Raw genomic sequence first — 18,975 nt, 5'->3', positions numbered from 1 at the left:
CTTCTTTCCATTCACTCTCTCGAGATCAAGGGGCTAGTAATCAATCATCATGATTACGAATATCTTACTTCTAGCCCTCCCGCTAGTGGTCGCTTACCTGGCCGCGACGGTATGGCACCGCCGATTCAAACAATTTGCCAACTTCCCCCAGCTCAAGCCGTCCCTCCTCTGGGGCCACTTGAAACTCATCCACGAATACACCCTGAAGGGACCTCCGGATGTTCACTATGGTATGTACTCCTAAGACACGATTGATCGTGGTTGAAGCGGTTAATTGACCATTGCCAGATCCCGTCTTCGCGACAATGGCCAAGGAACTGGGGAACCCGCCCGTCATGTTTCTCGACCTGCGCCCTGCCAGCTACCCTATGGTGTTGGTGAATAGCCACGAGGTCGCCGAGCAGGTAACGCGGGCGAGCAAGATGTTCGCCTGGAGCACGCCAAAGTCTCCCACAATGGGCGCCCTGGTTCGCTTGATCGGGCCCGAGTCTGTCTTGATGAAAGAGGTAAGGTTTTTATCGACCTCTTCACTCACCCGCCCCGCGAGCTTCCTGCTAGTTCGACAACCACTAACCACCGCCCCCAGAAAGAGAATTGGAAGCAGCTCCGCAAACGCTTCAACCCCGGGTTCGCACCGCAGCATCTCATGACCCTGCTCCCCTGCATCCTCGACAAGACAGACATCTTCATGGAGCACCTCGACCGGCTGGCCAGCTCGGGCGAGGAGTTCTCGATGCTGAAGCACACCATCAACCTCACCTTCGACATCATCGGCGCCATCACCATGGACGTGGACTTCGACGCGCAAAAGAGCGAGTCGTCCAGCCAGGGCGAGTTCATCCGCCTCTACGACCAGCTGCTCAAGATGTACGGCCAGGAGGACAGCCGCTTCCCCTGGTGGATGTCGCCCATGCGCGAGTGGCGCCGCTACACGCTCAGCAACCAGATCGACCGCCTCCTCGAGACTATGATCCGCGCCAAGCACACCCAGCAACAACAGCAGCACACCACCAACGGCAGCAGCAAGGCCAAAAAGCCCCGCGACGTACTCAGCCTCAGCCTCCAAGGCAGCGACTCACTGTCCCGCGCCCTACTTACCGAAACGCGCGACCAGATCAAAACCTTCCTCTTCGCGGGCCACGACACGACCGGCATCCTGCTAGCGTGGCTATTCTACGAGTTTTCGCGCTCGCCGCACGTGTTGCAGGCGGTGCGCGCCGAGCTGGACGAGCTGTTCGGGCCGGACGCGGGCCCCGCCGCCGTGCGCGCGCGGCTGCTGGCCCCCGGTGGGGAGGAGCTGATTAACCGCATGCGGTATGCCACGGCGGTGGTGAAGGAGGTGTTGAGGGTGTATCCGCCGGCGGGGACGGCGCGCATGGCGCCGCCGGGGTCGGGGTTCACGGTTACGGCGGGGGGGAGGAGTTATTGTTTGGATGGGGCGATTATTTATAATTGTGCGACGATTATTCAGAGGGATCGGGCGGTGTTTGGGGAGACGGCGGATGACTTTGTGCCGGAGCGGTGGTTGGGGGATAAGGCGGGGATTATGAGCGCCGGGGCGGAGGAGGAGTCGGAGAAGCGGGATGAGGCCGGGCGCACGTTCCCGCCCGGGGCGTGGCGGCCGTTTGAGCGTGGCCCGCGCAACTGCATCGGGCAGGATCTTGCTACCATCGAGGCGCGGGTGATCGTGGCGGCTGTGGCGAGGCGGTACGACTTTGTGAAGGTCGGGCTCGGTGAGCTTGACCTGAACGAGAAGGGGCAGCCGGTCGAGAACGACAAGGGACAGTATAAGGTCAAGGCGGAGATGTACAATGTGAGTAATATCCCCGGGGGGGTTGTGGATGTTGTGTGGAGTGGAACAGATACTGACAGCCTCCAGACGGCACAGGTGACGGCCAAACCGGTCGATGCGATGCGGATGAAGGTGAGACTGCGGGCTTGAGTGTTCGATGGTCGTCCTGGCGGAGATGAGTTGTGACCTGTGGATTGGGATAGGCTAGGAGGTTGTTGGTTGGGTTAATATTTCTCATCCTGCGTGTACGTGTACGACATCAAGGACAGTGCTTATAGCACATATGTGGACCCCCAAACCATCTCCTCGCGCAGCTGGCCCGCCCTGTCGAGTCGCACAAAGCTTTCCGGATCAGATCAACTGATCCGATCAACGCTCCCTCCTCCTCACGTGCTCCTCCAAAATAGGCGAATACGGGCACCGGTGATGAGAAAGGTTCCCAGTCCACTTAAGCTTATCTTCCCCTTGCCCTTTTGACGTCACTGTCGACCAAACCCCGTACGCGGCCTTGGTGACGGGTGATTGGGAATGGAAGATCGGAGATTGAGGCCCGGATTGGAGGGCTGAAGTGGGATGTCTGCAGATGCAAGGGCGCAAATAGTGGGTGAGCCGGCGCTACGCAAGCAATATTTAAACCCCACCTGCACATCGGTTAACCGCCCCACCCCGCCCTGCCCCACAATCTGCCACCGGATTTTTCGGTCTACTTTGGACTCCCCAGAGTTTTTTTGACCCAGAATCTCGGTCCTCCTCCTCAACTCACGGCCGGAGGGCCCCACTCCCGGCGCCGGACGGGGAAGCGCGCTGTGAATTACTTTCCGGTTCTAGTCAGATATAAAAATCACAGGCCCGGTTCCAAGTTGTCCTCCAAGATCACAATTGAGAATCATCGTGTTCCTTGAAAGAATAAGGAGAAAAAAAGTAGCTCATCCCATCCCATCTTCCGGCCCTTTTGAGCAGAAGATCAAGCGATGGCGCCGAACCAGATGGAAGGAACGACGGTGCTATCACAGTTCGCCCCGTCCCAACTCGATGTCGATATTGCTTCTCGACCCGGGCCGCATAAACCCAAAACCACGAGTGCCGACGCTTCCGCACCCGCCGTCTCCGTGACGGTGACCGAGCTCCCATCTCCTCCGGCCTCGCCGCTGGAGGGGACAGGGACTCTCGAAGCACCACCCCCCGAGCCGATGCCCCCCGCGAAGGCAACAACAAAGCCATGCACGTTCCCGCTATTCCCCTTCCTTCCCGCCGAGCTGCGTCTCAAGATATGGTGAGTTGCTTTCATTGGAGAGAAAGGCCCCCAGCCCGGACCCGCTCGGGTTTTCCGGGTAGGTTTGGGTAAGGTACCTTAGATGAAGTGGGCTTGGCCAGGCTGACAGGGAATGGTGCGGAACCACACGCTCGGGTCGTAGGCACATGTCGTTCCTCCCTCGGACAATGGAGCTGCACACGCGGCGCGCCCACTACGCCGACAAGGACCCGCACGGCGGCACCCCCAAGTGGCAGTCGCAGTCCCGCAACCCGGCCGCCCTGTCCGTCAGCGTCGAGGCCCGCGCCGCCGCCCTCGAGTGCTACACCGTCGCCCTGCCGCTGTTCACCCTGCCCTCGCGCACCCAGACCTCCGAGCGGCCCGGCGACCTCCTGCAGCACAGCGACCGCGTGCTGTACCTGAACCTGGAGCAGGACACCGTCGTGCTGCTTGGGGACTTGGCCTACGAGCGCCTGACCGCGCTGCTCGCGTGGTTTCGCCGGATGGATAGGCCGGTTCGTGGCCGCGGCGGCGGGGTTGGCCTCCGGAGGCTGGGGATCAGCGTGGCGCTCTGGACGCACGAGGGCGGCGCTTTAACGCTGAGTGCCTTCTCGCGCACCGTCCTGGCCGAGATTGAGAGGTTCACCCTGTTCATGTTCCCGGAGCGCCAGCCGCCAGAGGGGTGGACGGGCGGGCTCTGTGTGCTCGAGGAGGCCGCTGCCGATACCGACTACTACCGGCGCTTCGTCATCGGGAGGGGGAGGCAGTTTCGCGTGGGGAATGGCTGGATGGTCGTCGGGAAGCAGCCCATGAAGCTGGCCGAGATTATTTTCGCAGAAGGGTGGTGACGGGTCCGATTGTCGCTCGCCGTGGTCCCGTTTTTTTCTTGGATTCCTTCTTTTTTGGCGTTTCGCTCCCCTCGATTGCATAGCGTAAGTGTCTATTCCCTGGAGCCTCGCGAGGATCGTGTTAGCGCGCAGATCAGTTCGTCAATAGTACCTATGACCGTCGAGTGTGGCCCCAGGATATTGGTGTAATCTGGCCGTCAGCCTCAACGCAACAGCGCAAGTGTGTAACCGAGGAACTGGGCCAGCCTCTATATTGCCCCCTGATATGGTACAGAGATATACAGTTCTATGATTACACCCCCGTGCTCATGCCCCCAACCTCCTCAGGATCTTTTCCCGGACAACCTGCTGCGCGACTTCGGCACCATGTTGTAAAGAAATGGCGCCGATAATGGCAAAGAGTGACGTGTTGAGTACGGCGGTCAAACCTGAACCCTCCAGGTGTTCGGGCTAAGTGTAGAGAAAGCCAATGTTAGTCCGAGATGTCTTCGGGGGCGCCCGCCAGGCAGACTGCAACACTACATACCATCCTCGGCTTCCACCTGGTCACCTCTGGCAACCCGACATCGATCGCCAACTTGGCCAGCTTATCTTTCGAAACCACGTCCATGGGCTGCCTTATGTTGAGCTTGTCGACGTTCGCGAGTGCGGGGTCCTGGAAGGGCTCGCGGCCGAACGAGTCCTGGGTTGGCGGGTCTCGGGCATTGGCCGGAGTGACCAAGATGTGCCGTGTAGCTTCGAAGGAAACAATCAACCGCCCTGTGTGTGTGGAAACCCCAGTTAGCTTGCTGCTCGTGTGCGCCATGGGTCGGACGCCTTGGAGAGGACGCATGCCGGAGACACACCAAAATAGGCCAGCCTTGTATTAAACCCTCGTCTCCCCTGATCGAAACTCTTGTGTGTAATAGCAAGCCACTTGATCTCGTCCGGCAACATCCTATCCCCCTTCGACCCCAACAGTCGGTTGTACATGGCGTCGAGTTTTGCCGGGTCCTCGTTGTTGTGCCAAACCGTCCGGCTAGGATCCTTGACGATGTTGATAGAAAACCCCGGACCCTTCATCCGCTCCGGCGTGTATGACCACCGTGGCCGGTTCTGCTGCTCGGATGTCGTCTCAAAAGAATCGGTACGGCGGGATGTAGAGGTCGACAGTTGCCGCACCGGTTGCCTAAGCCGCTGCGCGGCCGACTGCGCTGAATTCCCGCATCGACGTAGCGCCTTGCAGGTTGCCGAGACGGCCGACCGAGAGGGGTTGAGAGCCATTGACAACGCGGTGCACGGAAATGCGAGGCTACTAGGGTTTTGCGACTGTGAAGCTCTCCACGATCTCGACTCCTCCAAACGTCGGTGCGCCGGTATTTTTTTCGCGGGCTGACTTGCCAGCTGCCAAAGTCACGGACCCCTGCTCCCTGACGGCAAACAGTGTAATTCATTACGCTGCGTAACTTACCCCTCGAAGTTCGTTCTCGGCTTGGCGGACCATCCGCTTGCAAGTTGCAATTGCACGCAGCTCGAGTCCCCACCATTCTCGCAGCTCGAGGTTCCACCCCTTGGCCTTTCGCGTCGCAAGCGCGTCTTCATCATTATCGACCGCAGACTTCGTTTACCACACCGAGTTCCGCCGCGATGCTATCTTCCACGCCGATAGGGAGTAAACGGGGTGCGAGTAGCACCGCTCCCTCTAGCAGCAGTTCTCTGCGCGATAAGCTCGCAGCAGTCCTCCCCCAGGGCCACAAGTTTGGCATTCACCACATCTCAACGCCGCCAACGCCAACGGAGCCCCTCTGTGTGGCCCCACCAGGCCACCGACCAGACAAGACATACAGGGAAAGCCACTTCCTTGCTATCTCAATCCACCCCCAAGGCGGGAGTGACACACCTCCTAAGCGCGCTTCACCGGGCGCCGATCGGGGCAAGGAGCCAGCTCCGAAGAAGCAGGCATTGGCCTTCGCTGTCGAAGTCTTGATCTTCACCACCGCTTACCAGACCACGCTCTTCGTATCCAAAGCCGACTCGACCGGCTCTCTCCATCTTCTCAACCTTCCAAAAGGCGCCCCATCTCCAATCCGCCAAGTATGCGCCACCTTCCTCGCCTACCTCCGTGACCATCGACGGCGCAAACATGTCCAATCCATCGTCAATCTATTTGCTCGCGCGCAAGCACAATACTTGTTCCCAGGGAGCGTCCACAATACAGGAAAACATGTCCTAGACGACCGGGGGCTCGTGCGATGGTGGTGCAAGGTCCTGAGCCCGCTTATGGAGGGGTTGAGTAAGGAGCCATGGGCCAGCACCAAAGGCTACCTGCTGGTCCCGGGGTTAGAGGAGACAGAAATGCGCGCTTTTATACCACGGGCCAGCGCGAGCCTAGCGAATTGGGTGATCGGCCATCCCCTAGAACTGATATCCCATTACACCCGCGATTTCAACAGTGTCCCGCCACGATGTCTTATCCCTGGCTATCCAGACGACCCCAAATCCCGATTCCGCGATGAGCTCGACGAGGAGGTATCCAAGCAGAAACAAAACATTGCGGCGTGGAAGAGTGTCAGGTCGTTGGAGCAGTTTTGGGAGATGATGGCATTCCGTCAGGAATGCTCCAGCGGGCGTTTGACTGGATTTATCTGGTTGGTTTTCGACCCAAGCGAACCGTCCTCGAACGCTCCCTCGGCAGACCCTCCGAAAACGAAGCTTGCGGCTCCCAACGCCCCCTCCGATCCGTCTTTGCCGCCAGCCATGCCTTCAACGCCGCCTCGGCGACAGCTCGCTATCTCGACTTCTGATACCACGCCCCCGCCCCGACCATCCAAAGCGCTTGCGAAGAAACCTAGGAAGAAAGCGAAAAAGAAGCTGTCAGGTCGGATAGTACCGCGGACACCCAAGATCAAAACACACGCGCGCAGTTACAAGACCAACCGGCCGACAGTCACCGCCTACTATTACTGGCCGCCCGAAGCCCGCGGGGACAAGATGGTGGAGGAAGCAGAGTACAAGCGCATCGTCGATTTGTTACTTCACCTGGACTTCTCGACTCTTGACAAGACGGTGGGCAGCTCTACGCGGTGGCTCAACGAAGTCGGCATGGGTGACGGCGGGGAGGGGGGTGTTGTGGTAGGCAAAGCAGCCATCCCCAGCTCGCCACGAGCCAGCGAAATTGCCTCCAACACCAGTGGAAATGTAACCAACCTGACCGGGCTGATCAGAAGGAAGAACGCACCAGCTTCGTCAGAACCCGGTAACAGCCAGCAACCGGACTCGGCGGCCAAGGAACCGGCCGAACCTGCAAAGGTAAATGTTCTCGGCGCGAACTTAGTACGAAAGAGGAAGAAAGGGGCCGAAGACAGTTAATAGACTGGAGTGGGTGCCAGTCACCATCCGCCCACGCGTCCCTTCCATAACTCTCGGGGGTTATTGGGTATGGAACGACAAGGTCTGCGCCCTTACGGTGGGTGGTGTAGTCGCGTGACAGAGTCGCCCCTTGGATCTCCTTCAGGATTACTGCCCCGTGCAGCCGTCGACATGCCGCCACCGACATTATAACACTTGGACAAACAGTTCCGCCAACATGGACATCGATGGCGGAACAAGCTGGGTATCTCCTGGGCCCCAGGCGCCAGGTCGCGTATGGGGACAGGTGCCGTACCTAAGTAGTTACCAGTCAGTTTAATAATACAATTAAATGTCTTCACATCCGCCGCCTCTTTGTAGCTGGGCCGTCGTCCTCGCGCGTCCTCGCTGAAGCTTGAGCCCGCCCCTCGTCAATTTCCTTCTGTACCCACGCCTGAGCTTCCCGCAGGACCTGTTTCTCCCCTCTTCTCACCCACAGCGCCATTCTCTCCCGCCCGGACAGCTGCTCCGCACTTGCCAGCTGCTCATCTTCCTCGAGAGATGTGGCATACTGCTTCTCCCTAGCATGAAGGGCGCGGAGGACAGTCCGCAAGTACAGGTCCTTGCGCGTATCCTTATCCGACAAGGCCTGCACAGCAAGCTCGACATTCCCAACCTTCTTCATCGCCTTGAGGAACGTCTTGAACTGCTCCCCCAACTCGTCCGGCAAACCTGTAAAAACCGCTTCGCTCCCCAGCTGCCCCATCGAGTCCGGGTCCTCACTCGACCGCTCCAGCACAAAACTCTCCTCAAACTCCTCATCCCCCTGCACCAGCCGCCTCACCCCTTCCCACTCCGCAACCCCCACACGCCCACCAACACGCTCCCTCAACTCGCTCTCCACCAGCGCCCACGGCAACTCCACCACATCATAGCGGGCATGCGCAGGCGTCACATAACCATACCGCCGCAGCAGCTCGCCATTGGCCAGCGGGCCGTAGTAGTTGAGCACCTCCTCGCCGGCGCGGATGGGCCGCAGCGCCGTGGCCGTCAGCGCGTCGCCGCCGTGGTTGATGTGCGCGTTGAACGCCGCGTCCGCGTTCAGAATGTCTGCCATCGGCACCATCCCCAGCATCGTCTTGCCCTCGCGGTCCTCCACCCACCCCTCCTCCTCCCCCTCTTGGCCCTCCTCGTCGTCCTCGTCCTTTTCCAGGTCGAACGCGTACGCCATGATGGTGCTTCCCATGCGGTGGGCGAGGCGGAGCAGCTGGTCGTCGTCGAGGGCGGGGCTGTTGCTGTCCGGTGGGAAGAAGACGTGGTTGTGGGCGCGCACGACCGAGACGATCTTGGCCTGGATCATGCGGTCGGCCTCGTCCTTGCCGACCTTGGCGATCAGCGCGCTGGCCTGTAGATGGGAGAGCTCGGCGGGCGACCAGAACATGGGCGTGTCGAAGGTCGGGGGCAGCACGTCGAGGTAGGGCTTCCAGCGCGAGGCGTCGCCTTGCTGGTGCTCGTAGATCATGGCTAGGATGAGCAGGGTCCAGGAGTCCTGCGATGGGGGGGTTGACCCCGAGTCGGAGTCGGAGTCGGAGTGACCGGCGTCATCGCTTCCGAGGTCGAAGATGCCGGGGATCTTGTCCTTGAGGCCTGAGGTGGCGGTGCAGATGATGGCGGTTCGGGGGATGGTGAACAGCACCGTGTCTGCTGCGATGTCTTGTTGGGCGACTGTGATATTGATTAATTATCTGGTTCATTGCAAGGACAGGCACTTCCATCGGGCTATGTTACTGATTCCTCGGCCAGCGTTTCGTCCTCTCAAATCCTCAACCGCGATCAAATCCGAGCGGAAGGTGGCCCCAGGAAGAGTGTGAAACCAATTCACAAAGTTGCGAGTCCCCTCGGCAAACCTTGAATTCGCGTCGCTGTCAACCTCCATTGTGAGATATAACTCTCTGGTACGTATTGATTGAACCGAGCTTCAAGTGCACTCAAATCCAAATATAAAAAGGCGGTTATGGGTTACAAAAATGAAATTTTTACTTCCCGCGCCAGCGTAGCAGGTGGCTCGTGCATCGCTGATAAAAGCATCCACAAAAACACCCAAACCCCTGGGAATTCATTGAATTTTACCTCTCTAGTTCCGGTCCGGTGGTATTCAAAAAGCCATTATATCACTGTTAGAAACGGTTATTTTGGACCGAACCACATATAGGGCACCCCATACCGTTCAGTTGCTATGAGAACCTCAGCGCTCTATCAAAGTCCAAAGTCAGAAGTACCTATTGATCGAGTACATCGGTACAATAATTAACTCGGTTCGGAGACGCCAGATTGTATGGGAACTTTATTCGTGACGCAAGAAAGGCTAAGTGTCTCGCCACTGGTAAACGTTAAGGACAACCTCAAGACGCCATGAGCACAGCGGGCCGGCACATATCTAGGCCATACATAAGGTACGTGCTCGTGCTCTTATAGTATCTGTTAGCACCATATAGCCTTTTCTGATCGTACCCATCTACAAGCGGCTACATGTACTGCCCAGGACTATCCAATAATACCACGCCACAACGAAAGTTTGTCAGCGACGGAGCTTCGATATTAAGGTCTTAGAGGGCCTTCATTCAACGAGCAAGTAACTCATAGGCAAACATGCCTAGGTAACTAAGCTGGGCCAGTAATCCGCCGATTCAAGTCGTACAAGAAAAGCCATCCTTGCCCTCTATATTTCTTCACTCGCTCGTGCCTCAGCTCCCAGAGCCCCCTAGCTCACTCTCCCACAGCGGGCACCATCCCATGTCCGTTACCTGCATTAGATGAACGCCGTGGTATCAAAAAACACACTCCGACCTCCGTGTTGCGTTCCCATACCTCACCCTAATGTTCAACATTCATCCTCATTCTCATTAGCGAGAACGCCTCATAACATCGTAGCCCTTTATTATAGCCTTCCACGGATAGCACCCCAGCCGCTCACTTCTTCGCCACGGCCTGCTGGATCAAACTCCAGCACTCCTCGGCTTCCTCAAAGACATGCCACGTCTCCCTGTATCCTAGGTCAGCGCAAAGGTCCTATAGTCACCACACGGGCCGCCATACCGAGGCACGCCTTCGAAGGCCTTTTCAAACCGCTGCGGCTCGTTCTTCTCCTCGATGCCGACTGCGGCAATGTCCGTCACCTTTCGGATCAGGACCAGCTTGGCCCAGCCCGGGAACGCTCTGCAGGCATCGCCTGGGTTTTGGTGGTGTTGTTAGCCTAGCGTAGCACCATCGCTTCTGTGAAAAGGGGCTTACCGTAAGCCTCGGGGTCGCTCTGCGTCGAGTCTCCGATGAAGATCATGTTGCGCCGTGGCAGCCACCGGTGGATCTTTTTGATTCTGTCAATTTTGTACTTTTCGGTCCCCAGCGTCAGGCTGGACAGGAGCCCAGAGATTGTCATCCAGCTGGAGTCCCGGAGGATCAGCTGCCCATGAGGGAAGTGAGCATCCCGGAAGGTACGGAGGAAAGGATACAAGTTGTAAGGAGAGGCTGAGAGATAGAAGAAGGGCGCCGATGGCGTCAGGAGCTCTTGGATACGTGCGTAAAGCTCCGGCATGCCTGGCACTGGTGTGGGTTCCGACTTTATCACGGGAGAAACGTCAGTCAGTAACAGGTTTGCCGCCTATCCGCTTGGTCAAGGAGCCGAGACTCACTACAAATGTCGATCTGAGAATCCCGACAGGATCGCTGGTCTGGGTGATCTTGATCGTGTCGTCCACATCTGCGATTTTCCCGTTAGAAAAAAAAGGTGCTGGCCACATGGGGGTGAATGCTCGTCTGAGGCGCCCATACCTGAGATCACCGCCCACCCCTCCGGCTCCGCGTACACCGTCTTCATCTCGAGCACGCCCGTCACCCCCATAGGCACGTCGGCCGTCGTCCTCGCAACCCCCCCGGCAGCCGCCTTCGGAATCCTAATCACATTGCTGCTGATGCCGTTCCTGCCTCCCGGGCCAAGCTTGACCGAGGTGGCGCCATCGTAGTTGACTTTGATCTGCCTGCCGGGCAGGACCTCCATGACAAACGGCGAGATGCGCCGCTCGATCGTCTTCTCCTCCGCCCCGCCGCGGGACAGCCCGACCTTGCTGGCGATGTCGCCCACGATGTCGACCACCTTGGGCGACGCCTTCTCGTCGAATCCCGCCGCGACGAATTCAGCCTCCCACTCACCCCCGCGGCCCCGGAATGCGACGTTGTCCATCAGCCAGATCACGTCGTCGGCCTCGATGGAGGCCGGGAGCGGGTTGTTGGAGCCGAGGTACGACAGGAAGTGGGTCAGCTTGTGCTCTTTGCGCGACGCCCGGACTTGGTTGGTGGAGATGCTGGCCAGAGACGACTCCGTGTCGCTGAAGTTGCCATGGGTTCGTGTCCGCTCTTCCATCAAGGAAGACGTGGTGCGCCGGAAGGACATGGTCACGGGTGGGAGTGAATGTTTAGGGGTTTTGAACAGGCCTTAACTTTGCGCAGTAAGGTTTGGTGTGTGATCGAACTCTGCTGTTTTTTTGGTGTATTCCCGTTCGATATACCCGGTTCACGGCCGAGGTTTTTGAAGTTCAAACAACACAAGAGGGTTCCAGTGGCCAACAACAATGACGCCGCAATCTCACGCCGTGTCAACAAGATACTTATAAATGATTGACGCCCATAAATACCACCTCAGGAAGCAACCGGGCGGATGACCGTCGACTCCGCATGACCATGGACGGGGCTGGGCTGGACTGGCACCAACTGGACTGGTCAGTGGTCACTGGTGACCCAATCCGCCAAGAGCAACACACCTTGGCTGTGCCTGCCCCCCTAAATCCGGCTTTCGGGTGCGCTTGCCAAACCCGCCGTCAGGCCCCCATTCGCTCCTTCCATTGCGAAGTACTCTTCTCGGTGCCTTCCCCCAGCCTTCCCATGTGCCTGGAACCGGCTGATGCAGCTGCACGAGAGCTGACACCCCCATCCGGGCCATCCCTGCAGGGGTGCGGCACACGATCGACGGTGCAAGGTGGCACTGCCGGAATGGCTGCCACACAATGCGTCTCAAGCGATTGATGCGCAGCCGAGACGGACCTGACGGCGTCAAGAGATCGACGACGAAGGAAATCGGCAGTGGCGCTGAGTGGCCACTGACGTTGGACGAAAACCAGGATGCGGTTGGTGAACATACGCAGCACGCACGATTGAATCATTTTGTTCCCGAAATAGTCTCTCAGCAGGGATGCGCGGGTTAGGGCCGCGACGAAACAAACCAGTTGTCTCGAGTCTCCCAGTGGCGCCGCTAGCTGCAGCGCCTATCGTGATACCTGCTTGTACACCTTACCCATGCAACTTGTGGTGTTCGTAGCTGTGATAATGACTAGCCCGACCCTCGCAGAGAATCCCACCACTCTTTTAGGACCCAGGTCCATGCCTATATTTGACTCCGACCGTACCTGACTCTAAATAATCTGGAGCGTGGGTGGGTTGTCTTCTCTCAAACGACTACGGCACGAGTTATCAAAAGCCCCGTTGAAGTCCTATTAATACAAGCAAATCATTCGGTTACCTAGCTACGTTGATTAGACTCAACGGGATGTCGTTTTTAAAGCGGAAGTCATATGGCTCGACAGGAAACCGTGCGGTGCACCCGGGTAAATGAAGTAGACCAATTTCAACCCCTCCCGTGACTACGAGATCTACTTGGCTCTTAGCAGTCACCATCCATTGCAGGATTTCCCAATCTTATCCATGACGACACCGATAAAGCTATGACGTTGAAGCTTGAGCGTGTACAAAAGAGTGACCTATGACACTTGATCGAGGAAAAAGTTCCAGATGTGCCCACAATGTGCCGTCCGTTTCTTTCATGTCACGGTTATGGCCGCATGCAGCCGGCCGGCGGGGTACGCTGGCAGTACCCCGGTCCAATCACTGCGTACGAACGCGCAGCCAATGAAGGAACAGCCCTGTTGCTCATAAAGGGCCGTGCCAAGGGAATGAGCAAGTGCTCATTCCGCTCGTTAAGGGAACTGTGAGCACCCTGAGCATCCTGTGCTCAGGATGCTCAGAGCTGAGGCCCTGAGCACTCTGAGCACCCTTAGATAGCTAGTATATAGCCACTCGTTCTGGAGAGCTCTGGGAGTTCTCCAGTTAGCAATCACAACTACAGTTCGCTACAAGTTCGCAAGCCTACTGTTGAGACAAGTCTATTGTTGTGCACCCTTTGGCTGCACCGAACCCCAGCATCCGAGAGAGATTACCTTCACCGAAGCTGAACCCTAACAGGATAGGATCCTGGAGCAGGTTCGTCACATTTCAATACATTCGTAGCATCGGATATCTCCATCCCCGGGGGATCTGTCGTCTGGGGCGATCACTCCACGCGGAATACCCTCGTCCTCACCGACCGCAGCATCAGGCTCTGCGGATTTCCCAACTCCTCCCTTGATAACGATATACCGAGTTTAGGGTCTACACATATGAGCCACGACACTGCCCAGCTCTTCAGGAGAACGAGATACGCACACGGTCGATAATGTAGCGCGGGCTATGTGCTCTGGCCCTCCAGTGTCTGCTATGTGCCTAATCAGGGAGTGAGACGCCGGTACGCTGGCACTGCTAGGGATCTAGGAAAAGTTGTCCAAGGCGGCGCCGGGCCTATTATATCAAACATCGATATTGCTCGAGTTATCATTCCACCTACCCGACTGACGTCGATAACCTAGTAGCGTAGTAACGAGCTCGGGTCACCTGTTGCGCAGCCGGCGTCAAACGTGGAACAGAAGAAACAAAGAGCTAAGCTTTATTTATTTTGTAGAACCTAGTTATATGAGCAGGTTCCGTATTCGAGAGCCGGCCGGATGTATCTCACGGGCAGCCATCGCATTTATGGAGAGTAGCACGCAGCCTCGGTGTTAGAAATGTGAGATGGTGTACTATATAACCACTGCTTCCTTGCCGGGAGGGGCAATATTATGATTGGTCTGTACGTACGTGCCCTTGAGAAGGCGGAAGGTCTAGGGCCTGACCTGGAGGGTGACTGTAGGTACGGGGCCGGCTAGCCTTACTACGAATACAGGCAAATCATCTCCAAACCCCGTCTGTGAAGAATACGGGTCGCTTAGTTCGAGGCTTCGTGTTGTGTCCGGGTGTAATCACAACGGTATCCTTGTCGTCTTGTCAGCGGTTTTATTTCTCGACTTGGCCAATCGTACCCTGGGGGGTTTGTACTCCCAGGGCCTTTACCCCAGCGAGCTCCCGCAACATCCTAACATTATCCCCACCGGTATCATCATACCTTAGGGTGATACCAAGTCCCGTACATCCCCCTGCTACGTCCATATAGCGAGAAGGCGGGCCCGCGGATCCAGGCGGCGAGGCAAGGCACCGTAGAAGTTATTGCGTGTATGACCACCAAATAATTGTTCTACATGGAATTAGCAGTGCGGTGTAAGATGAAAGTGATATTACCGGCGCCGGTAACTCATAATAACCCACAGCCCCTTTCCCGTTGAAGAAACTAGGGGTCTATTTGTTGGTTTTATAAGCACCAGAGAGGCTGGATAAATTGAAAGGAGTTGGGTTCGTTCTTCTCGAGTAGTGTATCAGGAGTAGGCACACAGGGATACTGGTAATGGATATAGCAGCAAGTTAGCAAGATGCGAGCCTCCAATGCAAGTGGAAGGGCACCAAGCAGCATGGACAATCCATCTCCAAATCAATCCACTAGCTACTGAGCTAGGGGCTTGTCTTCTCGAAGTCAGGGTTTGAGGGTAAATTCTTTGCCTCGAGGGCGGCATATATGAAGCCCATACATGTCTTTCCCCTGGAAATGGCTTCGATGTGTGTCTGCAGTAGCCTCTAGCGCTAGCTGCCATTATCTACAGGAGTGTTCCCGGGAGTTGAATTACGAAATCCGGCCCCCTATAGAAGAAGCCTCTACATGGGACACTTGGTGTTGGGCGCTCAACATCTCCTTCGCTCCGCGTATGGATGAATATACGGCGTGGCATGTGAAGCAACCAACACATTGGTTCTTGTTTAATTGCCATGGTGGCGACCTCCCCCCCCACCCTTTCCCCTCCCTCTACATTGTCCTTTCCGGCCAGTGGAGCGCCAAAAAACTAATTTCCAAGACATCCAAGATGGCAGCGCAGAGACCAAAGAGATTGGGCACTTCAAGATCATACTTGCTCCATTGTTACCGCCAGGGGTACCAGCTACGTCTAGGTAGACACGTGTTATATCGACAGGACGAGCAGCGCAGAGCTCTCCAAGGCTACCAACTATATACCGCAGGTACTAAGAAGCAGTCGTATACTATACCTATCCCGCCGACATCCCCAGTAAGAAGTTGACGCATGGCAGGTGGTTTCGGTGAGACTGGATTCTCTAGAACCCCATCACTCTCTCGGTCGCTGTATTTCTTGAAGACGCTTAACTAGAAATTGGAACCAAGATAAGTCTCCAACTCGCCGTGGCAAAACCCATGGGCATCCGAGCGAAATTGCTACTCAACAGAGATATCGGGAATGTTAGAGTTACCCGAAGGACACCATGGAAAGCGAGGAGGGAGGCGAGCGTTGAGGAAAACCTCGCCTATTCCGGGCGCCGTTGAACGCTCCAGGTCTAGCAACAGGCCTGCCCCGACTGTTGTGAACAAAGGCGCCCACTCGTCCATCCCCTTTGTCAATGTTCGGGCTTGGAACCCCGCGTTTACCACCATCCACAGAGCGGAGGATGGAAGATATATATGTGTAGTTGAATTTTGTATCTTGAACTAAAGGCTCTCCTAGAGTTCATTTTCTGGTTAGGTCTCCTTACAGTCTTGTGGTTAATCCTAACCTCGTAGTTTACAGTGATTTCGTAACCAACCACGGTGACGTGTTAACAACGCCGCTATAATTTGGCAGGTTGTAACAGGTTTCCCCTACGACTTCCTAGTCATCCTGGTCCTCGTATACATGCGTCGCCTCCAGGGGCTCCAAGTCGGGTATAGACAGAGGGGGACCCCCTGAGCGGTAGGATGGAGGTTATTACGGGCTTGCCTCCAGTATTCCTTGATCTTGTCCTTAAGTGCATATGACTCTTCCCTTGCAAAGTCCTGGACGTTTCTAAGGTACCTCAGGCCATCCTTAATTCTTTGCAGGAACCCTTGAGGTAGACCAATCTGATGCGGTACTGGCGGTACCCGAGCGCGCCGCCCTCGGTTTCGGCAGCGTAATGTGCAAAGAAGTTGAGGCCGAGGCCATCCGTGGTGAATGTTATGACTTTCGCGTGGCCAGTGAGGTCAGGTTTCTTTATGACATCAAGGGCCTGGTTTCTAGCGAAGATTAGAGCTGCACCGGTGTAGGCGGCTTTTAATCTCGTTGTTTCTATACTGCCGCCCGGGCCTTTCCACTCTCCGGCTATGTGCGGTAACGTAACAGAATAGAGTTTGTCCTCGTAAAGGACGGCGCCCGGGATGTACGTTGTGATTGGGAATGACCGGTATTCTTCACATTCGATGTTCTCAATGAAGTCGGGCTGTGGGGTAGATAGGCCATTGCTGAACCTAACATCCGTTGGGAAGCCCGTAAATGCTTGGTTAAACGCCCTTATATAGCCCTTGCCGGTATACTTCTTTAGTAGCGTTAAACCAGCGCCTTATATTATGGTTGCCTTATTAGGTGCTATATAGACGCTCCGGGCATAGTCTTTATAGGATGATTCGGATGGCGAGTCGGTTGCCCGCCTTCTGGCAAGTCGTTTTTGGATTGCCTTATAGTTCGCGGGAGGCTTGGAGCCGAGGTCATCGAGGATTCCATTCTGTCGGGCCCGGACAGCGAACCCGGAGGCTAGAGTCCGGAGGGTCTTCGTGCTCGATGAGGGGTCAAGGTAGGTAGATCCCTTCTTGGATCCCTTGTAGTTGTTCGCCATCTTGTTGAAGCGTGCGAGGTTTTGTCGTGTTAATCGTACAGGCTCCGAGGCTGGCTGCGTCATCCGCGCGCGCTTTGCCCGGGGTTCAGCATCGTTGTCGCTGTCTAGTTGTTGTTTTCGTGACGGTGGACTTGCTGGAACTTGCTTTTTGGTTGGCGGAAGCTCGGCTTGCGAGGGCTTCAGGGAGGTTTGTTTCTTGACCATGTTGACTTGGGACACGGGAGGGGAAAGGGTGATGTCCTTTCCTAATGAGTTGGTCGACAAAACGGCCGCTTACCTATGTTTGGAATTTTATTTGTGGTAGGAAACAAAGAACACAGCAAGTACCTACCTTTGCAACTTGCCAAGGAGAGAAAGTAAAGGGACACTGGCTATAGGGAGGTTTAGCCTAGCTTTCGTCAAAATACAAGTAAGTGTTTAAAGTGGTAAGTAAATAACTCGTCAGAAGTTGCGGTGCGCGCACTGACTGACTACCATGAAAATGAGAGCTGTTAAAGCCACCGATGTACCTATATGTTCTCGACGGGTTTTGCCTCACCAAACCACATTCCGCCACCACAAACATGGCGTCGCCGGCGAAGCTGGACCACGAGCTGCGCTCCACCTGGGACTGCGTGACGTGAGATACAAGAGTTGGAGCGGACCTCCGATTGTACAATGTCTATCCTTTCCGCGACCTTGAGAACGCTAGCCTCCCATTTCTCTGCTACAGCGAATAGACCCTACACGTCCCGATCCCCAGCATTGACGATGCGATTCTTACCTGCGAGGTTCTCAACGACGGTCCCAATGACGGCTTTACCGGGAAACCTTGTCGGATGGGTGTATTTGGATGGGCCAACTTCTTCCTAGGAGCTGTTAACTGGGTGCGTGGAACAGTGATGGACGCATCACTTGGCCATTTGCGAAGGTTGATTTGTTTTTTAGGTCACAATAAGGCATTTGGCTAATTATTACTAGCTTCGGCTTTGACCCATACGAGCCTTTGCCGACCTTCGCGGGATGGGAACTGGACTGGAAGGATGGCCCAGGTAAGGTTGGTAACCATGATAGTATATACTTGTGTTTCCTGTTCACTGACCTGAATTAGGCTACTATTATTACCTTTACATCGACCTGCGTTCGCGTCATTCAAGCAGGCTGTCTCCCATCCTTATCCCCAACCATTACCGTCACTGAACAGCCACCTCTCTTTATGGGAGAGGGATTGACAGGCTACAATATAGACATTGCTCGAGGTATCGTTTGGTGGATCATATGCCTTGGCGAGCCGCCGCTTCCGTCTAGCGATATGTTGCGCTCGTCTTCTAAGGGCAGGGCCGTGTTTGCGTCATCCACGGCTGATAGATGCCGCATACCTAGCGACGGCTCCGACACTTCCGAAGACTCACACTCCACTGCTGCGACCCAATCATCTGAGGAGGACAGCTTTCGTGGTGGGATATTTCCTAGCTGCAGATAAGTTAAGGTGTGGTATAGGTTGGGTGACTGGGCATAACTAGCTGTTGGAAAGTAATAGAGATCTAGGGGAGGGGAAGGAGAAAGGGGACGAAACGGTTGAAGAGTACTGTGTAGGCAACGTGCAAGCACAACCCGTAAGTGGATGATTCTGCTAGGGAGAAATTCATGTGTAAGTAGCTATACGAGCGGAACCACAATAACCCAGGGAGTTACACTAAGGGCAAATCTTTGCTAAACATTTCACTACCATTTATATGTAAAATATTCGCTTGCTCTCTACAGGGGTAGGATAATATCCCCTAAAAATCACATAGTTAGGGTATATAATTTAACTAGCTATCTAATGTAATGTAAGGTATTATACTTCTAGAATA

General features: G+C 55.8%; 9 protein-coding genes across 9 annotated transcripts; 5 read left to right on the top strand and 4 right to left on the bottom strand.

Moving 5' to 3' along the window:
- Window positions 1-49: 49 nt before the first annotated feature.
- On the top strand, window positions 50-1,942 carry F5144DRAFT_606341 (cytochrome P450; the record flags this gene model as incomplete). Its single annotated transcript, XM_066791484.1, has 4 exons — window positions 50-230; window positions 289-506; window positions 587-1,813; window positions 1,880-1,942. The coding sequence occupies 4 exons, from the start codon at window positions 50-52 to the stop codon at window positions 1,940-1,942; spliced, it is 1,689 nt and encodes a 562-aa protein (XP_066640596.1).
- Window positions 1,943-2,468: 526 nt separating this feature from the next.
- Window positions 2,469-4,112, top strand: F5144DRAFT_584607 (uncharacterized protein). The gene is made up of 2 exons (XM_066789631.1): window positions 2,469-3,065; window positions 3,208-4,112. Exons 1-2 carry the CDS (start codon window positions 2,764-2,766, stop codon window positions 3,890-3,892), a joined length of 987 nt encoding a protein of 328 aa, XP_066640595.1. The 5' UTR covers window positions 2,469-2,763; the 3' UTR covers window positions 3,893-4,112.
- Window positions 4,113-5,295, bottom strand: F5144DRAFT_633136 (mitochondrial 54S ribosomal protein mL57). The gene is made up of 3 exons (XM_066792526.1): window positions 4,738-5,295; window positions 4,419-4,651; window positions 4,113-4,342 (listed from the first exon to the last, which is right to left on the bottom strand). The coding sequence occupies exons 1-3, from the start codon at window positions 5,153-5,155 to the stop codon at window positions 4,199-4,201; spliced, it is 795 nt and encodes a 264-aa protein (XP_066640594.1). The 5' UTR covers window positions 5,156-5,295; the 3' UTR covers window positions 4,113-4,198.
- Window positions 5,296-5,421: 126 nt separating this feature from the next.
- On the top strand, window positions 5,422-7,567 carry F5144DRAFT_584604 (histone acetylation protein-domain-containing protein). Its single transcript, XM_066789630.1, has one exon. It carries the CDS (start codon window positions 5,519-5,521, stop codon window positions 7,238-7,240), a length of 1,722 nt encoding a protein of 573 aa, XP_066640593.1. The 5' UTR covers window positions 5,422-5,518; the 3' UTR covers window positions 7,241-7,567.
- Window positions 7,568-9,240, bottom strand: F5144DRAFT_584602 (uncharacterized protein). Its single transcript, XM_066789629.1, has 2 exons — window positions 9,008-9,240; window positions 7,568-8,944 (listed from the first exon to the last, which is right to left on the bottom strand). Exons 1-2 carry the CDS (start codon window positions 9,153-9,155, stop codon window positions 7,578-7,580), a joined length of 1,515 nt encoding a protein of 504 aa, XP_066640592.1. The 5' UTR covers window positions 9,156-9,240; the 3' UTR covers window positions 7,568-7,577.
- A 555-nt stretch (window positions 9,241-9,795) lies between these two features.
- F5144DRAFT_373950 (uncharacterized protein) lies at window positions 9,796-11,806 on the bottom strand. The gene is made up of 4 exons (XM_066784536.1): window positions 11,048-11,806; window positions 10,909-10,976; window positions 10,511-10,835; window positions 9,796-10,448 (listed from the first exon to the last, which is right to left on the bottom strand). The coding sequence occupies exons 1-4, from the start codon at window positions 11,664-11,666 to the stop codon at window positions 10,270-10,272; spliced, it is 1,191 nt and encodes a 396-aa protein (XP_066640591.1). The 5' UTR covers window positions 11,667-11,806; the 3' UTR covers window positions 9,796-10,269.
- A 1,282-nt stretch (window positions 11,807-13,088) lies between these two features.
- F5144DRAFT_623712 (uncharacterized protein) lies at window positions 13,089-13,535 on the top strand. Its single transcript, XM_066792165.1, has 3 exons — window positions 13,089-13,157; window positions 13,204-13,253; window positions 13,328-13,535. The coding sequence occupies exons 1-3, from the start codon at window positions 13,100-13,102 to the stop codon at window positions 13,502-13,504; spliced, it is 285 nt and encodes a 94-aa protein (XP_066640590.1). The 5' UTR covers window positions 13,089-13,099; the 3' UTR covers window positions 13,505-13,535.
- Window positions 13,536-16,161: 2,626 nt separating this feature from the next.
- On the bottom strand, window positions 16,162-17,344 carry F5144DRAFT_595967 (uncharacterized protein; the record flags this gene model as incomplete). The annotated part of the gene is made up of 4 exons (XM_066790751.1): window positions 16,162-16,203; window positions 16,233-16,355; window positions 16,388-16,843; window positions 16,904-17,344. The coding sequence occupies 4 exons, from the start codon at window positions 17,342-17,344 to the stop codon at window positions 16,162-16,164; spliced, it is 1,062 nt and encodes a 353-aa protein (XP_066640589.1).
- Window positions 17,345-17,703: 359 nt separating this feature from the next.
- Window positions 17,704-18,651, top strand: F5144DRAFT_623711 (uncharacterized protein; the record flags this gene model as incomplete). Its single annotated transcript, XM_066792164.1, has 4 exons — window positions 17,704-17,754; window positions 17,860-18,050; window positions 18,101-18,176; window positions 18,231-18,651. 4 exons carry the CDS (start codon window positions 17,704-17,706, stop codon window positions 18,600-18,602), a joined length of 690 nt encoding a protein of 229 aa, XP_066640588.1. The 3' UTR covers window positions 18,603-18,651.
- Window positions 18,652-18,975: the final 324 nt, after the last annotated feature.

The sequence above is a fragment of the Chaetomium tenue genome (assembly GCF_020726465.1).
Source record: "Chaetomium tenue strain MPI-SDFR-AT-0079 chromosome Unknown F5144scaffold_6, whole genome shotgun sequence".
Taxonomy (NCBI): domain Eukaryota; kingdom Fungi; phylum Ascomycota; class Sordariomycetes; order Sordariales; family Chaetomiaceae; genus Chaetomium; species Chaetomium tenue.
Note: the sequence above shows the minus strand (reverse complement) of the source record. Positions and strands in the feature narration are given on the sequence as shown.

What these genes read in the sequence shown, in the direction of transcription:
- F5144DRAFT_584607 (XM_066789631.1), top strand. Translation starts at nt 2,764, where the DNA reads ATGGCGCCGAACCAGATGGAAGGAACGACGGTGCTATCACAGTTCGCC. An exon ending in GAGCTGCGTCTCAAGATATG is followed by an intron (nt 3,066 to 3,207) that starts GTGAGTTGCTTT and finishes CTCGGGTCGTAG; the next exon opens with GCACATGTCGTTCCTCCCTC.
- F5144DRAFT_633136 (XM_066792526.1), bottom strand. Translation starts at nt 5,155, where the DNA reads ATGGCTCTCAACCCCTCTCGGTCGGCCGTCTCGGCAACCTGCAAGGCG. An exon ending in TACAAGGCTGGCCTATTTTG is followed by an intron (nt 4,652 to 4,737) that starts GTGTGTCTCCGG and finishes CCACACACACAG; the next exon opens with GGCGGTTGATTGTTTCCTTC. An exon ending in CCAGGTGGAAGCCGAGGATG is followed by an intron (nt 4,343 to 4,418) that starts GTATGTAGTGTT and finishes CTCTACACTTAG; the next exon opens with CCCGAACACCTGGAGGGTTC.
- F5144DRAFT_584604 (XM_066789630.1), top strand. Translation starts at nt 5,519, where the DNA reads ATGCTATCTTCCACGCCGATAGGGAGTAAACGGGGTGCGAGTAGCACC.
- F5144DRAFT_584602 (XM_066789629.1), bottom strand. Translation starts at nt 9,155, where the DNA reads ATGGAGGTTGACAGCGACGCGAATTCAAGGTTTGCCGAGGGGACTCGC. An exon ending in AAACGCTGGCCGAGGAATCA is followed by an intron (nt 8,945 to 9,007) that starts GTAACATAGCCC and finishes TCAATATCACAG; the next exon opens with TCGCCCAACAAGACATCGCA.
- F5144DRAFT_373950 (XM_066784536.1), bottom strand. Translation starts at nt 11,666, where the DNA reads ATGTCCTTCCGGCGCACCACGTCTTCCTTGATGGAAGAGCGGACACGA. An exon ending in GGGGTGGGCGGTGATCTCAG is followed by an intron (nt 10,977 to 11,047) that starts GTATGGGCGCCT and finishes GGAAAATCGCAG; the next exon opens with ATGTGGACGACACGATCAAG. An exon ending in GAGCGACCCCGAGGCTTACG is followed by an intron (nt 10,449 to 10,510) that starts GTAAGCCCCTTT and finishes ACCAAAACCCAG; the next exon opens with GCGATGCCTGCAGAGCGTTC.
- F5144DRAFT_623712 (XM_066792165.1), top strand. Translation starts at nt 13,100, where the DNA reads ATGGCCGCATGCAGCCGGCCGGCGGGGTACGCTGGCAGTACCCCGGTC. An exon ending in TACCCCGGTCCAATCACTGC is followed by an intron (nt 13,158 to 13,203) that starts GTACGAACGCGC and finishes TTGCTCATAAAG; the next exon opens with GGCCGTGCCAAGGGAATGAG. An exon ending in TTCCGCTCGTTAAGGGAACT is followed by an intron (nt 13,254 to 13,327) that starts GTGAGCACCCTG and finishes ACCCTTAGATAG; the next exon opens with CTAGTATATAGCCACTCGTT.